Source organism: Jaculus jaculus, chromosome 3 (assembly GCF_020740685.1).
Source record: "Jaculus jaculus isolate mJacJac1 chromosome 3, mJacJac1.mat.Y.cur, whole genome shotgun sequence".
In the NCBI taxonomy this organism is placed as follows: Eukaryota; Metazoa; Chordata; class Mammalia; order Rodentia; family Dipodidae; genus Jaculus; species Jaculus jaculus.
The window spans coordinates 71,644,126-71,662,146 of record NC_059104.1 but is presented as its reverse complement, the minus strand read 5'-3'; the positions used below and the strand labels follow the sequence as shown (position 1 = coordinate 71,662,146).

At 37.0% G+C, this 18,021-nt stretch overlaps 1 protein-coding gene across 2 annotated transcripts in view; it reads right to left on the bottom strand.

Moving 5' to 3' along the window:
• Positions 1-15,819, bottom strand: part of Rnf17 (ring finger protein 17) — a 203,402-nt gene extending 187,583 nt beyond the window's left edge. For both annotated transcript variants that reach the window (XM_004665887.2, XM_004665886.2), the window contains exons 1-4: positions 15,690-15,819; positions 10,329-10,423; positions 4,956-5,047; positions 954-1,065 (exon numbers count right to left, since the gene is read on the bottom strand). In XM_004665887.2, the coding sequence (XP_004665944.2) occupies positions 954-1,065; positions 4,956-5,047; positions 10,329-10,423; positions 15,690-15,819 (429 nt within the window). The remainder of the gene's footprint in view (positions 1-953; positions 1,066-4,955; positions 5,048-10,328; positions 10,424-15,689) is intronic.
• Positions 15,820-18,021: the final 2,202 nt, after the last annotated feature.

Sequence of the window (18,021 nt, the reverse complement as noted above, 5' to 3'; positions counted from 1 at the left end):
AACCTACATTCAGGTAAATATTAACAACTTCAAGTCAGCCAGACTGGAGAGATGGCTCATTGGTTAAGGTGCTTGCTTACAAAGCCTAACAACCAGGTTCGATTTCCCAGTACCCACATAAGCCAGATGCACAAAGGGCACATGCACCTGGAGTTCATTTGCAGTGGCTAGAGGCCTTGGTGGGTCCATATTCATCCATCATTCATTCATATTCTCTCTCTGCACTTGCAAATAATTATTTTTTTTAAAAAATCAAGGCATTCATGAAAGAAGAGAATTAGTTATAAACATAGGTTTGTAATAGACATAGGCTTATTGTCAGCATGGGTTAGAACTGGTACAAGTACAGAGTAAGTCAAAAGATTCAAGAAAGGAGAATGGGTTGATTTTTTTTTTTTTTTAACTGTTAAGCTTCCAAAAGAATAATATACAATTAGGACTGGGGAGATAGTTCAGTCAGTAAAAGTGTTTGCCTTATAAGCATGAAGACCTGAAATTTATCCCCAGAACCCATGTAAAAATGCTGGATATGTTGGCATGCACTTGCAATCCCAGTGCTGGGGAGGCAGACACAGGAGGATCCCTGGGCTAGCTTGCAGGGTGGCCAACCAGTCTAGCTTAATAAGCAAGCTCTAGGGCAATAAGAGGCCCTTACTAAAGCAAAATAAACAAACAAAAAGATGCTTAGCATTCCTGAGGAACAACAGCAGAGGATGTCCTCTGGCTTCCACATCCACACGTGCGCGCGCGCACACACACACACACACACACACACACTCACATACACACTCACATACACACTCAAACACATACAAACATGCATGTTCACATATACACACACATTACAAAAAAGAAAACTATAGTTATAGGAATCCTGAGATGAGAAGTTAAACTACCCAGGATAAAGGCAAATGTTTGGTTTCATCATACTTCATGACCAACATTTTTCATACCGACATTACAGCTGATGGGTTCAAAACAGTCCTGTGTAAGGAGGCCGAATGTTCTAAACCAACAATTAGCTGATCAACCGTCTTTTTAAAGTCTGGAGAACAATTCTTTCTCCTGAAAAAGGTCAAGTACATTATTTGAAATACTAACATGACTATAATGACCACAGCTTCAAATTATGCTTTTTACTCTCCATCAAAAATAACTCATATAATGAATTATGGAACATGTTCTCAAATAGCACTTTGGAGAATCCAAGAACATTAGTTTTAATGAAAAGTCAACTTCTTAAACTCCTAAAAGTAATGGCTTATAGCATATTGTGTTTTAATTTTATAGTCCCCTCTACCTACCTGATATTTTTTGACAGAAATATGGGTAACCACTGAACTTTTAAAACTTTGTTATTGACAATTTTTATACATGTATATAATGTGTTTTGTTCAAAATATCCTCCCATTACCTTCATTTGTGCCCCTTTTCTTGCCCCTTCCCACTAAACTCCTTCTTCTTTTTAACTAATGACCAAAATGTTTTAAGCTCATTAATCAAAATTTGAACTTATTCATACAATTACAAATACTTGTATGTAGAAAGCCTCCTTCCCGCTTTTCTTTTTTTCAAAAAAATACATATATATATATATGTACATATACATATACATACACATACATACATACATACATATGTATGTGTGTGTATATATATATATATATATATATATATATATATATATATACACACACACACGCACAGATGTGTGTACAAGACTAGGGGAGGATGTCAAGTGTTCTCCACTATTATATTTTATTACCTTGAGAGGGTCTCAATGAATTTGGAGCTTCTGCTAGTTTTGCTAGACCAGTAAGCCTCAGGAATCATCCTGTTTCAGACCCCCCTAAGCACTGGGGTTACAGGCATGTGTGGCCGCTCCTGGTTTTTTACATGAGTGTTGGGTATTTAAATTCATGAGTGTGCAACGAACACTCATCCACAGAGACACCTTCCTGGCACTAGTTTCTTTTGAGACAATGACTTTCTATGTAGCTCAGGCTGCCTTCAAATTCAAGATCCTTTTGTCTCAGTCTACTGAATACTAAGATTATAGGTGTGCACCACCATACCCAGCAATACTCATGTTTTGAAAATGTGTGAGCATATAGCCTGAAGGAAGTTCATTATTCAAGTCTTCTTTAAAATATTAAATATAAATCAGTGAAGAAATATAAAAAACACTACATTTAAAAATATATAACTACTAGCCAGGTATGGCAGTGCATGCCTATAATCCTAGCACTTGGGAGGTAGAGGCAGGAGGACCAGGAGTTTAAAGTCACCTTTGGCTATACAGCAAATTTGAGGCCAGCCTAGGCCACATGAGACTCTGTCTCAAAAAACTAAAAAAACTAACAAATACTAAGCCAAAACAACATACCCACCACATATATACATAACTATTTAAAACCAAACTGTTCTTAATCAGGACCTAGAAGTTTCTAACACAAGTACACATGAAGAGATTAATTTTGGAAAATAGTAATTTAGAATAAACTTGGGAACTTTCTGGTTAAGATGAATTCATGTGCATCTTTTTTAAAAAAGCAACACTTTATACCCTTGCTAGATATTACACATATCTGAACAAGAGTACAATCCAATTTATTTGCTTGATGTTTTAAGCCATACAATTTCAAGTAGAAGACTGCAATAGAAGTAAAGATCTCCACTGCTGTTTTTGTTTTTTGTTTTTTTTTTTTTTTTTTTTTTTTTTTTTCAGGTCAAGCAAAAGATGTAAGATCAGCCAGACATGGTAGCTCATGCCTTTAATCCCAGCACTTGGGAGGCAGAGGTAGGAGGGATTGCAGAGAGCTCAAGGCCACCCTGACACTACATGGTGAATTCCGGGTCAGCCTGAGCTAGAATGAAACCCTACCTCAAAAAAAAAAAAAAAAAGATGTAAGATCACTGGGCTGGTTTTAACACAGCCTTAATTAGTTAGCATGGAATAGGTGCTGAGTCATTGGTGGGGTTGATTCATCTGCCATAATCCTAACTGTCCATTGTTTAAATTTAGTTTAATTACCCAATCAAACATCTGCTTGACTTGCACAGGTGTTCCAACTTGACAACCTCAAGCCATCTAAAAATGGTTACTTTATGAAGACAAAATCTATAGCCACTGAATCATAATAAACCAGAATGATCCCTAAAGGTTTATTCTAATAACTTTGCAATAGAGATTATAGAGAAAGTGACTGGTGAAGTGTGTTTATAGGAGTTTAAAGAAGTACTAGTTCTGTCAATAACTAGATACCAGACTTCAGCTGAGTCTTGTTTGTTTTTAACCAAAAGAAACAACTAGAATCATTCTTTTGGTTCCTTTCTAACCCACTTAATAAGCCTGAAAAGGGAAGCTGCAATAGTAATGTGAAAATCCAAGGATTCTAGTTTAAAGAATTTGGTACTTTCACTGGACAGGACTACAGAACAAGAAAGAGACTGGTAGTGATAAGGAAACACACAAAAGAGAACTAGAGAATTAAATCATTACCTTTCCTATTGCTGGGACAAAATACCTGACAAAAATGAGTTTTACAGTGGAAAGGTTTATTTCAGTTTATAGTTAAAGGTTTATTTCAGCTTATAGTTAAAGGTTTATTTCAGCTTATAGTTAAAATTGACAGTTCATCACGGTGAAGAAGGCATAGTGGCAAGGGTTTGAGGCAGCTGATCATATTGTAAGAAAGCAGACACACTGAATGTTAGCTCCTTTTTAATCCAGTCAGGATCCCAGGCCAAGGAATGGCTCTACCCACAGTTAACACCACAATTAACATAGCTACAGAATCCCTCTCATGTGTGCCCAAGGGCTCACTTCCTAGCTGATTCTAGGTTCTGTCAAGTTGATAGTCAATATAAGTGATCACAGTAGTAGTAATGAAAGAAAGGTTATAGCAATGAGTGACTGTGGAAGTGGAAATCTGTGGGAGGTAAAATGAATTGCAATATGAGAAATCAGGATGATTATTTACTTGGGATCATTTATAAAAGTAGAAACTTCTAAATGAGATTACATCTTGAAAACACCCCATTATTAAGAGAAATCTATTGTCAAATCAAGTGTTTAAAAGTTATGTAAGAACATGATGGCCATCTACGTAGGGGCCTGGAATATTGGTAAGAAAAATTTATAATCACTTAAAAAGTTTAAAGTCAAATTTTTAACATTTTGTTTCCTCCAAAACCCAGCCCACAGCTAATCTAAAGGCAAACTTAGCTAGAAATGAAATATGAGATTAGAAAAAGTACAGCAAATATTAAAATACTACAGCCTTTCATCTAACAATTATAATGTGAATACTCAGTATCTTGCACCATGGATATAGAAAGGAATAAAATGGGCCAATGCTCTTAAGTAGGACTATAAACTAGCAGGGGAAAACAAATACAATTAGGGTAATAAAAATAACATTAATGGCTATCTTATCTCAGGAACACTTTAAAAAAATCTCATATTACTAACTCTAATTATTAGCATATCTACATACCAAGTCTCATGCAAGAATAGCAAAATAAATGAGGATCTCAAGATTACTATTTTTCTTTGTATAAATCATTTCTCAACCTTTTCCCAAACTCTTCCGTTATTCTGTACTTGTTCCACTCTTATGATCACCAGAATATTTTTTCTTTATATTTTACTCTCATTCAGCAGCAATAATTTTAGCTAGTACTATACTTACTCTCAGTTTCTCATTTTAAAGTGATAAACCCTTGTATTCTTCTCTTCACTTCAAAAAGTAAAAATGAACTAATGCTACTATATTTGGAGCTGGATACTCCATTCTACCAACAATTAAGACAAATTAATAAACTTAGATAGTACTCCATAAACAATAGGCTAGAACAAACAAGCAGAGTTAAGAATGACATTTTACCAAGAATTCTGAAACAGTTTTAGAAATACATTGAACTTTAAATAATAAGTGTACATAAGAACATACATTTTAGGTTGTAATTCTTTTACAGAAGAATCTTCTTCAATACATCCATCTACTGAGTAGTATCCGGGTCTCATGTTTAAAGTTGTAGCCACCTTAAGACACAATCAGACAAAAAGAACCCACGAAGTCATTCAATACATCACAATTATCCAGTCTCCAAATGACTACGTAAGTGTGCCATTCATAGATAAAATTTATACTAATAGTAGCAGTCCCAAAATCTCCTTGGGGCCGAGGGGAAAATTATACTTACGGTTTTGTCCTATTTTAATTATGAGGAAAAAATTAGTAACCTGTCATCTACTAAACAGAATACTAAACCAAAACACCTTTCTGCTACAGTATATAAGGAAATATTTGCACCAATACTTTAAGAATTTACTATGAAAATGTGTAGTTATATCATGATATATTCAAAAGTACAAAATACTTGGGAATCAACTTTAGAACAAAATAACTTGTAAAAAATTACTGATCATAAAACAAAGATTGAATAAATGGAGAATTATGCCAGTTTCTTGGAGCCAAAGAATATGTAAAACCCATCTTATATAAAATTAATAGCCAGGCCTATTGGTGCAGGTCTGTCATCAAGTTCAAGACCTCCCTTAGCTGCAGAGAAAGTTCAAGGTCAGTATGGACAATTTAGAAATTGCTCTGTCTCAAAATAAAAGGTGAAAAAGATGAGAAAATGAGATGAGGTCTTCTTAGTGGCAGAACGTTTGCCTAGCATGCATGAGGCCATGCAGTCAATCCCCACTACTCCCATGAAAAAATTAAAATAAATCTAAAAGTTCAAATGTATGATTAACCACAGGTTGTAAACTTGACAGGATTTAGAATCACCATGTAAACAAGTCTCTGGTCATGTCTATGAGGGATTTTCTAGATTAGATTAGCTGAAGTGGGAGGAACCACCACAACTATGGGTGGCAACATTCCATGAGCTGGGTTTTTGGGCTATCTTACAAGGAAAAAGCTAGCTGAGCATTCAGCATTCATTGCTTTCTCTATTCCTCCTGCTGATGTGATGATGTGTCACTGGCTTCCTGTTCCTGCCATTATGCATGGACTTCCCCTTGAAACTATAAGTCAAAATAAATCCTTTCCCTCCCTATACTGCTTCCAGTTAGGTATTTTGTACTAACAATGATAAAGTAACTAATAAAAATGGAAAAATACAATGAATTATTACAAAAAATTTTAACAAGATCCATTAAAGATTTATTCCATCAGATCAGAACTATTATAAAGCTACTATAATTCAAACAGATAATCAGCAGGACAGACTCTTGAAAAAATACACATCTATGGAAACTGAATACAGAATATAAGTGGCATTTCAATTACATAGAAAGATTATTCAATAAATGATACAAAGTCAGATAATCATTCTGAAGAATAAAATTACATATTCACCTTCCACCATTAAAATGTAAAAGGATTAAATATGTACCTTTTAATATCATGATATGAGTAAATATATGATTGTAGGAAAGTCTAAATATATATATACATATATATCACATATACGTATATATAATATTACATATGATATGTATATATACATACACATATATCTGTAAGACAGTTTGTCTAAAAACAAACCCTAGAAACCACTGAAGGAGGAAACATTTTCTGAATAGGCTAAGTATAGTAAAAACAAATGAGACACTAGGAGAAAATAATTACACAGAACAAAGTGTTAATATCCCAATTGCATAAAAGTATTTGTATAGGTAAGGAAAAGGACAATTTAATATAAAATAAACAAAAAAATCTATTATATTCTCAAAGAAGAGAGACTGGTAAGTCACCTGTATGAAAAGTTGATCAATTTCACTGGTAATGAATTGCCATGTAATAAGACATGTTATTTTTCCCCCATCAAATTCTAATTAAAGCATTAAAATGCATAGAACAATTCCAAACATGGATTTGTTTTGGAATTAGAAATTACAAGCTTGCTCATGGAATTGTTTAAAAAATAGAGATGAATGCTGGGCATGATGGTGCATAACTTTAATCTCAGCACTTGGGAGGCTGAGGTAGAAGGATTGCCGTGAGTTGAAGGCCAGCCTGGAGCTACAGAGTGAGTTCCAGCTCAGCTTGGGCTAAAGTGAGACCCTATCTTGAAAAATACCAAAAGCAGTGGGTTTAAAAAATTGTGTAAATTACAGTGTAAATTTTTTAAATCCAATTTAATGTTTATCAGTGAAGGAATTAGTCAAGAAAATTACAGCACTTATATACAAAGGTTTATTAGATTGCCATTAAAAGTAAATAGTGCTAAACAAGATAAGTCAGACTACTAAATGTTACTGTCTTCCATTATTGTGAAATTCACACATTTGTGTAGAATAGATGTTCTTTTCTGGCTTTAAGTAATATGTATTAGCTATGATTTACTTAGGGGACATAAATGCTATTTCTGACAAATTGCATTGTTGGTATGGGCATGCCAGGGCCTCTAGCCAGTCACTTTCTGTATTTGGCTTTATGTGGGTATTGGGGAATTGAGCCTGGGTACTTGGGCTTTGCAGGCAAGCAATCTTAACCACTTAGCCAGCTCTCTAGCTGCTGAATTATATTTTTCAGGAACCCCCCAAAATACTTTGAACTCAACACTCATTTCTGGTTAATTATGAAGTTACATCTCTACTTAGACATTAAGTTGAGCATATAAGAGACTAATGTTTGGAGAGATTACTGAGTGGGTAACAGTGCTTACTGTGAAATCATGAGGACCTCAGCCCCATCACCCATGTAAAAAACCAGGTAAGGCTGTAAACACCTGTCACTCTAGTGCTAAAGAAAATGATGATGGGAGGGATCACTGGGGCTTGCTGATCAGTCAGTCTAGCCAAAAACCAGAGAGTTCCAGGTTTAGTGAGAGACCTAGTCTCAAGAAAATAAGGTAGAAGAAAGAGGACACTAGACATCCTCTTTTGGCCTTTGCATGTACGTGTATGGAGTGCATGTATCTGCACACACTTCATATGTCATACACACACTGAAAAACAGAGGTTAATATTACTATAAGCAGATATGCTATCAGAAGTTTCTTCCAGCAATTTTGAGAAAATAGTAACTACAATGACTTGAAGACTTCAGTTAAAATTATATAAAGATTATTTTATGATTGTTATTATTATTATTATTTTTGTTTTTCAAGGTAGAGACTGGTCTCACTAGCCTAGGCTGACCTGGAATTCACTATGTAGTCTCAAGGTGGCCTTGAACTCACGGAAATCCTTTTACCTCTGCCTTCCGAGTGCTGGGATTAAAGGCATGTGCCACCATGTCCAGCTATATATTCTTAACATATGTAAGATTCTTAACATATATACTAAAGATTTTTTCTCTCTCATATTTTGTCTATAAATTTTATTTATGGTGTTTCTGCTTTTGTTGCTTATAAATAAAAATGTGGTCAGTTTTTATTATTAATGTATGTTATTCAAACTAATGGGTTTCACAGTATTTTTTATCACATTCTCTTCCTATCATTAGTGTTCCTGTTCCCCTTCCTCTTTCCTAATAAAACCCTTTCTACTTTCATGCTTTTTTCCCCCACTAGATTCCAAGCATGAGCAAATTTAACGTGTTTCTTCTGTGGTTTCTGACTTCAATGATAGATGTAACAAGGCCTGTCCAAGCAAACAAATTATCTGTAATATTTATAGTTTATACTTGAAGTTTAATAGAGTCACTTTTCTATCATCTGGTATTTTAATAACATATGCTAATTATCTAATTGACTGGATGACTTACTTTTTGATCCTGGACTAATATATTTTGGAATTAGTTCAAAAATGAGAAAAATGCCAGTATTTCCTTCATTTATTCTTCCCACACTGCAAAATCGAATCTGTTAAAGTCTGTCATTATAGTCACAGGAGTGGGGATACGCTCTGTCATAACTACGTAACCTACCACATTTGAAGATTCCCATACAAAAAAGGAGAACAAATTTACTGCAATGAAGGGCATAACTGGTAATAACAAAACAGTTTCCAATATGTACATATTTTTGCAATAATTAAAAATTCGGGGGCTGGAGAGATGGCTTAGTGGGTAAGAGCACTTGCTCCACAAGCATAAGGGTCTTGACCCTTATGCTTGACCCCTAGCAACCCAAGTAAAAAAAAAAAAAAAAAAAAAAAAAGCCAAGTATGGACACATATGCCTGTAACCCCAGAGCTGAGGGAGGAAAGATTGGAGAATTTCTGAGGCTTGCTGGTCAGCCAGCCTACCTGACAAATGGTGCAAGCTTCAGGTCTCAAAAGGAAATAAGGCAGAAGAGCAATAGAGGAGGACACCTGACATCTTCCTCTGGCAATTGCATACATGTATACTATATTTGTATTTTATTAAATACAAAGATGTTTGATAAATTTTAAATTTTAATGTTAGGTGATGTCATATTTTAGCCCTAGTGGAACTATCCTACTATTAACATCATGGAGCTGTTTTGCTCCTCTGCCTTTTTACAGTATGGCAAATGTAACCTGACAACACAAAGACTGAGGGGCAGAGAGACTACAAAATTTGCTTGCATGGTACTAGTGTAGAAAAAAGCGATAGGGAGTCTGGGGAGATGGCTCAATGGGTAAAGTGCTTGCTATGCAAGCATGAGGATCTCCAACACCACAGAAATGCCAGGTGTGGTGGTATATACCTATCATCCCAACATAGTTTAGGTGGTGGAGACAGGATATCCCTGGGGTTCACTGGCTAGCTAGTCTAACAGAAACAACAAATTCTAGGTTCAGTGAGAGACCTGTCTTAAAGGATCAAAGTAGAGGGGTTGGGTATTTAGCTCAGTGGATGAGCACTTGCCTAGCAAGCCCAAGGCCCTGGGTTTGGTCCTCAGCACTGGGGGAAAAAAAATCACAAAATAATTAAAGAGGAGAGTGACTGAGTAAGACACCTGGCATCAACTTCTGTCCTCCATAAGCATGTGCACACATGTGCATACACATATGCATGCATCCCTGCATACAAGGCCTCACACACATGTGAATATACATGCATAATGCATACACACACATGCACACCACACACACATACCAAAAAAAGATAGAGGGGTTAAGAATTGTGAAATAAATATGCTCTATTGAAATACAGAGAGATAATTTTCCACTAAGATCTTCAAGGGTCAAAATATGTGCATAATATGACTGCACTGTTTTCTTTCTCAGTGTGATAAAATATATGGGCAAAGTTTTATCTTTGTAAAGCCTACTTTGCTTAGAAGCTCAGGAGCCAAAATTTCAGTTTTTAGTTTCTAACAGTAAGTATGTTTTACTTCTGTGACATTTGCATCTGTAACATTAGGCTGTATTCAACATGAAAAATAATAAAACTTACCTCACAATCAGGGCATTTAATTGTGCTGTATTCTTCAGTTACTAACAAGCACAGTTCACAAAAAGCATGTCCACAATGAAGCTCACAGTGGTGACCTATTGATAAAATTCCATCCATTAAATTTTCCACAATTTGTTAATGCTGAATGGGGAATGAGTCACCAAAGGGCAAATTCAAAAAGTATCCTATATATAACAGCAACAACAAAAAATGCCAGTGTAATCAGATGTGGCTGACTTAATAAAATTAAGTAAATTCTAAGCCAGGCATGGTGGGGCACACCTTTAATCCTAGCACTTGGGGGGCAGAGGTAGGAGAATCACCATAAGTTCAAGGCCACCCTAAGACTACATAGTGAATTCCAGACCAACCTGTGCTAGAGTGAGACCCTACCTCAAAAAAATTTTTTTTAATTAAATAAATAAAATTCAGGACAAACTACATAGGTCAGAAGGAGCAAGAAAAAGCAGATAACTATTTAAGTATGAATTTGCTGTATCTTATAAACATACAGAGTACTCTTGCCAGAGACGGCAAGCATGCCATTTCAGGATCACAAGGAATCAAGTACTGAAGAGCTGCTTGACACAGTTCCAGCCCAGCTGTCTCTTCCTTGAAGTCTGATGTGGCCCCTCTATAGAAAAATCTTTGGCTCTCTATGCTACAGAAATATGTGGTTTTCTGTATAATGTTTGTCTTTCTCTGTCTTTCACTTGGTGTCCCAATCTCTAAGTTTACTTTTCCAGTAAAAATTGGTGTTGGTGAAGTGTTGGTCAATGTATCTGAAAGAGGCTCTGGCATAGAATTGGAAAAACAAGAAAATGGGTCAGAGATAATTGTTTTCCTTAAAGGCCTTTAAGAAAGTCAGGCATGGAGTACAGTACACTTAGGAGGAAACAATGAACCTCCTGGAACAATGTAAAAATTGTTATATGACTAATTTTTCTAAATGGTGGCATTTGCAATTGACTCTACCAGGAATCCTTACAGAAAAGCAACCAAAGTCAGAAATAGTTCAATGGGGGGGGTGGGGGGGAACGGGACCAAAATCTAAGTATTGGAGGGACGTGAAAAGGAAAATTCAAAATAAATAATTAAAGGACAAATGGATCTACTGGATCAGTGATTAATGATGGGAAGCCCCATTTGTGGTTGTTTTACCTCTCACCTTTAATAGAGTAATTGAAAGTAGAAGTCCAGAAAATCACAAGTGCTTGACCGCACATACATTGGGAAAATGTGAAAACAGTTAATCATTACAGGGGCCTGACAACTTTACTTGAGATGAATAACTATGGGATTCTTTGACGATAAGGAACAACAAAAAGTTTCTATGAATTCTATAAAATTGTACCTTTCTTGAAGTTTGTTCTTGCATGACGTGATCAGAAAATAAAAGACTGAGGCTAAGAGCTGTGGCAGCAGAGAAATATAGAAGCATGGAAGCATAGAAACAGGGAATAACAGAAAACAGAAAAAAAAGACAAAATGATAGAAACAGAAAAAACAAGAAAAAAATAGAAAAATAGAAAGAGAAAAATAAAAACATAGAAACAGAAAAGGAGGCAGAGAGAAAAAGATAAGAAAACTCAGCTGCCTTCAGCATTAGCCTGTCAGCTTGCACCAGAACTTGACTTCGAGTCGTTATTTCGCCGCTCCCTTTCACACCTCTTTTTGGGGACCCTCCTTCAAGCCAGGACTAGACCCCGGCATACTCTGACATACTTCACTTGACCTTTTTAAATAACATGGGCTTGAAATATTATGTTCCACCCAGAGAAGGAAAAGCAGTGGTAATTGGTAACTAAATGGTAATTTAATCCAGACCCCAGTCAATTTCCAGTTCTAATCTTTCTACTTGATGGTAGTACTCATGACTAGAGTGTATTTCCTATCTTGTGAAGAGGTTGGCAAAGGCAGAAATGAAACAATGGTAAGAATGTTCTCTTATAATAAATAATGCAATATGTTAACAAGGACAGATAACTAGGACAGAAGCCAATTTCTACTGTTGTCACACACACACCCTCTATAATGATTAGTTTTTAAAACCTAGAATGTATGGAAAGAAATACTATAACCTTGAATTAAAAATCTAGTATAGCTGGGCATGATAGTGCATGCCTTTAATCCCAGCACTCGGGAGACAGAGGCAGGAGGATCACTGTGAATTCAAGGCCACCTTGAGACTACATAGTGAATCCGAGGTCAGCCTGGACTAGAGTGAAACCTTACCTCAAAAAGAAAAACAAAACCTAGTATAAAGATTTAAATAAATAATAGTTGCAGTTTATCATAATCAACATTTAAGTTATATAAACATTAGAAAAATGCCATTTTAAAAGGCAAAAGATTTATATGATCTAAAGAGAAACCGGAGTATACAGAATGTCACTTAAAAAGACATTTTTGGCAAGAAGTGTTAAAATAGAAAAAAACTAGATAAGATTAATAATTTTTCTGGAAGTTATAGAATTCTTGATGAATTATATTAATTTGACTTTTAAAAAAGCACTACAATTTTTTTCAGACAACTGAAATCTGAAATCTGCTGACAACCATGCTGTACTGTAAAGCTCCATTTAATTTCCATATATAATATTACAAGAGGGCTGGAGAGATTGCTTAGTGGTTAAGGCACTTGCCTGCACAGCCCAAGGACCCTGGGTCAATTCACCTGGACCTACGTGAGCCAGATGCCATAAGGTGGTACTTGGAGATCATTTGTAGTTGCTGGAGGCCCTGGCATGCCTATTCTCTATCTGCCTCTCTTTCTCTCTCTTAAATAAATAACAAATAAAAATCCAAAAGCAATAAAAATTCTTTATAAAATTTCTGGTAATATGTAAGTCTACCTATGGTGCACTTAAGCTTATAAAGCATGATTATATTCCAATTGAGTATTTCTAAGACATTCAATATATATATATACATATAATAAAAGAACCACTGGTTTTAAATGGTTATGCTACAGAATTTTTTTTTTTTTTTGTAATTACTTCCATTTAAGAAAATGGCTGTTTTCTAGTTAATAGGAGCAGTGACCAAAACTCCAAGAAGGGCCAGGCCTGATGGTGAAGTCTGTAATTTCAGCTCCTTGGTTGAGGCATGAGGATAACAAGTTCAAGGCCTGTTTGGGCTACAGATTAAGTTCAAGTCCAGCCAGATAACTTAGAACCTGCCTCAAAATAAAAAGTAAAAATAATCCAGGCATGATGGTGCACACCTTTAATCCCAGCACTCAGGAGGCAGAGGTAGGTGGATCGCTGTGAGTTTGAGCCCACCCTGAGACTACACAGTGAATTCTAGGTCAACCTTGGGTAGAGTGAGACCTTACCTCCAAAAAAAAAAGTAAAACTAAGATTGGGGGTATAACTCAGTAACAGAGTGCTGGCCTACCATGTGTAAGTTCTGTGTTCAACTCCTAGTAACGCATTAAAAAAAAAAAAAAAAGGTTCCCTGGCTCCTGGTTCCCAGTTCCCCTCAGCTAAATCTGTTTTTCTTTTTCATAAGGCAAGGGAGAACCAAGGAGATAAACCAAGCACACCAGCCAGGGCCCAGGTGAAACCACAGAGGAAGTGGCAAGGTAAGCAAGAGGGCTGCTTCAATGGCAAACCTGACAACCAGTGCCAGGGTGATAGAGACACACTGATAACTCAAAACGCACCAAAGCAAAAATCCAGAAGTGGCTGAGAGCACAACACTAAAGTAGACTTAAAACACACCCACCATGGCTCAGGGAACTTTAAGGAAAAGGGGGCAAAAAAACTGGAAGAGTCACAAAGTGGAAGAGAATGTCCAGAGGTATTATACCCCCCTCCCTCCCTTATAATGACTGCCTGCTGCTCTCACATCTCATAACCCACAACTCCATGGTAAATACCAGCAATCCCACTGAGAAGGGCCCTCAGTGGAATAGGGGCAGGGAGGAGGGAAATAATGGTATCAACACATGATGTTTCCATACAAAGTTTCTATTTAATAAAAGATGAAAGAAGAGGGGGAATAAAAGTCACTACTACCCCATGGTTTCTTAGAAATTAAGACCTATCTTTCACAGCCTAATCAACCAATAAACATTTTTACATTTTTATCTAAAACAAAGAAAAAAAACAAAAACAAAAAACCAACTTAAAAGTAGGAAAAACTTGCCCCTCCATTTAAAATAAAGTATAACTAGCTTTATCTACAAAAGCTTCTGTCTCCTGCATAGAGTCCATCTTGAAAGAACACAGAAAATGATTTTTATCTAAAACAAAGAAACAAAAACAAAAAAAAACTTAAAAGTAGGAAAAACTTGCCCTGCCCCTCCCATTTAATGTGTATAAAAGCTTCTGTCTCCTACAGTCCATCCTGAAAGAACAGAGAAAATGACCTTCACTTTGAAATATAAATTTCAAATGTTAGGTAAGGGACTAAAAATTTTTAGTCACTCTAGGAGTTTAGATTCAACAGGTCATTCCTATTAGACACAACACTCTATGCCACTTAAGTTCCATTAAAATAACTTGAACTGCATTCACTTTATAGATTACAAATAAGCACATGAACGGGACTGAAATACACATAGACACCACCATACCACTTTCCCTAAACTCACCCCCACCCAAAGCAAATCACTAGATTTGGAAAAGGAACTATGGTTTTCCAAATAGTTTTGCTGTTTGCTTGTTTGTTTCCCAATGTAGTGTCTCGCTCCAGCCCAGGCGGACCTGGAATTCACTCCAAAGTATCAGGTTGGTCTCAAACTTAACAACAGTGATCCTCCTACTTCAGGCTCCCAAGTGCTGGGATTAAAAGGCGTGTGCTACCATACCAGACCCAAATAATGTTTTAAGTCAAACTGAGCCACACAATTTTTTTTTTCACCCAATAACTTTAAGATGGTCTACTTGTTATGCCGACAAAAAAAAATAAACCAAGAAAATCAAGTTTCATTCCTTCTTGACCACAAGACAATGCTTCATTTCGGCTTATTCTCTCGCCTAGTACCAATGCATTGTTCATTTCAAAACACCTAGAAGAGAGGATTCTGAATACTCACACCTGCTTTCTCATTAAGGATCCTATCAACGTGGGAATTTGGAGAAAGATGTTCTAGAGACTAGCTCTTCCGTAAAAGAGGTTGAATGAAGCAAACATTTTGGCTTCTATGCTCCCGGGTACCTCATGCAGCAGGTACATAGGTGACAGCAACAAATGGAGCGGCCATAAGGTGGCCATGGCCTATCTGGCCACACTGAGAAGCCCATGCCCACGCGTTACCCTCTCTAGGCCCCAACCCGCCCACAGGCCGTGCCCCGTTTCCCTTCGGTCGGTCGTGTGCCAGGTAGGGAGCAGAGCAGCCAGTGGACTCCTCACCGGAAGCGACGGGTGTCCTTCTTCCACACTGACTGTGCTGGCTCTCAGAAGCTCCTTGGAACCCACCATTACTCCCCACCTGCTGGTAGGAAGCCACGGCACACCCAGCTCTCGACGCCTCTGCCGCCATAGCACCTCCCTGGAGTTGAGGCCTGCGTCACGTGCATGTCCCGGCAGCCCTCGCAGTGAAGACCAATCACTGGAAGCTGGTGGCTGCAAGTAGCCAATCAGTGGGCCTAGAGATTAGGCCCCGCCCTGAGGTCGCCTCTGCACCTAATGGGACTTTGGAAGCCTTGGCCTGTTTTCTATTTCATCCTGGACGTATAGGTTCCAGGACAGGACCTCCAGGGATTACTAATCATTTTCTTTTCAAGTTTACCTCAAACCTCACCAGTTTTACCATTGTTCAACTCAGATTTGGGTTTTGTCAAGTATCAGGTCAGTAAAGTAATCTCTCTGTGTTAGCAGCATTGAGGGCTTAACCCCTAACAGTTGTAGTAGAGAAACCAATTAACAACAGTTGCTGCATATTCAGTTAACAGTTCCAAACTAAAGGGAAGGGTGATCATCATAACCGTTTCTGAATCTGATCTACAAGGCACTGTCCTGGGAGATGTTAGGGTTGCCAAGAATTTGTCAACTAATATGTTTCTGTTTGAGTGACTAAGCTATTTTGTGAAGACCAATTGGTCTTCGGTGGTTGGAAAAACCTTCCTAAAGGATTTGCCCTAAAACCTCACTAGAGCTAATATAAGTAGACAGGAAGTGAAGTATTCCAGGGAGAAAGAACAAATGAGGAAGAACCAGTAAAAGCCTCGGCGACAGCTTCAAATTTTAATTTACATCCATTCAGCCAGAGTATTACTTTCCTTAATGTGAGATGTTTGGGGAGGTATGTTGGGAAAGAATTCTGGAGTCTTGAATATCATCAGCCTTTGCCCTCTAAGCAGAAAAGTCCAGGAGTTTTCTGAGCACGGAAAGAAGTAACTTGGGAGCAAAGTGGCAGATGTATTTCCTACAGAACGCCTGGAGGTGACAGGATTGCCTTCAGCTGCTAAGAATAAAGTTTGTGTATATTCATTTCTCTTTTCTTCTCTGTATTTTGTGTGTGTGTGTGTGTGTGTGTGTGTGTGTGTGCACATATGTGTCCACATAGAAATACAAGTATTTTTTATGATTAAATGCAAAGAATTAATTTAAAAAAATAAAGTATTTTGTGCACTCCTGCTCAAAAAACCTCTACTTTATTTTCTTTAGGAAGAAGAATAGATTTCTAAGTCTGTCTCTGTTAATTTCTGCTGAACCACAATAGAACTCAGAGTACTAATCAAACCATCATTCCCTTGTAACATGTTGATTATTCTAAAATGTGTACCCCTTCCACTTCATCAACTCATGTCTCTTTATCCTTTGTGGTTTGGCCCAAAATGAATCCCTATGCAATGAGATGATGTGGTGGTACAGAGATGCCATTATACCAGCTTGGTGTCAGGTTTTATTTGGATAAAAATGAATTTTTTTTTTTTTTTTTTTTTTTGGTTTTTCGAGGTAGGGTCTCACTTTGGTCCAAGCTGACCTGGAATTAACTCTGTAGTCTCAGGGTGGCCTTGAACTCGCGGCGATCCTCCTACCTCTGCCTCCTGAGTGCTAGGATTAAAGGCGTGCGCCACCATGCCTGGCAAAAATGAATTTTTATTTCATCATCACTCTTGAATGATTGTTTAGTGACACAAACTTCTAGGTTGACAATTTCTTGGGATTTGTCCAAAGTAAGGTATCGCTGTAGCCCAGGCTGACGTGGAATTAGTCTCAGGCTGGCCTCAAACTCATAGTGATCTTCTGACCTCAGCTTCCTGAGTGCTGAGATTAAAGATGTGTGCCATTAGTCCAGTGACAAGTTATTTTTTGTCAGAGATAATATTACAACATTTATGATTTCTATTATTACTGAGAAATTTCATGTCAATCTAATTGTAATTCCTTACAGCTATTTGGTGTTTCTTTGACATTCTGTAAATCCATGCAATATTGAGGTCTAGATTTTTTTTTTTTTTTTCCTGTACTGGTTACTTCTGTACCAAAGTACCTGAGGGAACATAGATGAGGAAATGTTCATTTGTGCTCATGGTTCAAAGATTTTAGTCTATAGCACTTGGCTCTATTAGTTTTGAATCCAGTGTCAGGTCGAATATCATGGTAGCAGGAACATGTGGAGAGGGAGGCCTGTGCCTCCCAAGTGCTGGGATTACATATGTGTGTTAGCATGACCAATTTTCAACAACTATTTTTTTTTTTTTTTTTGCTTGTGTTATCCTGGAATCCTCAAAGATCA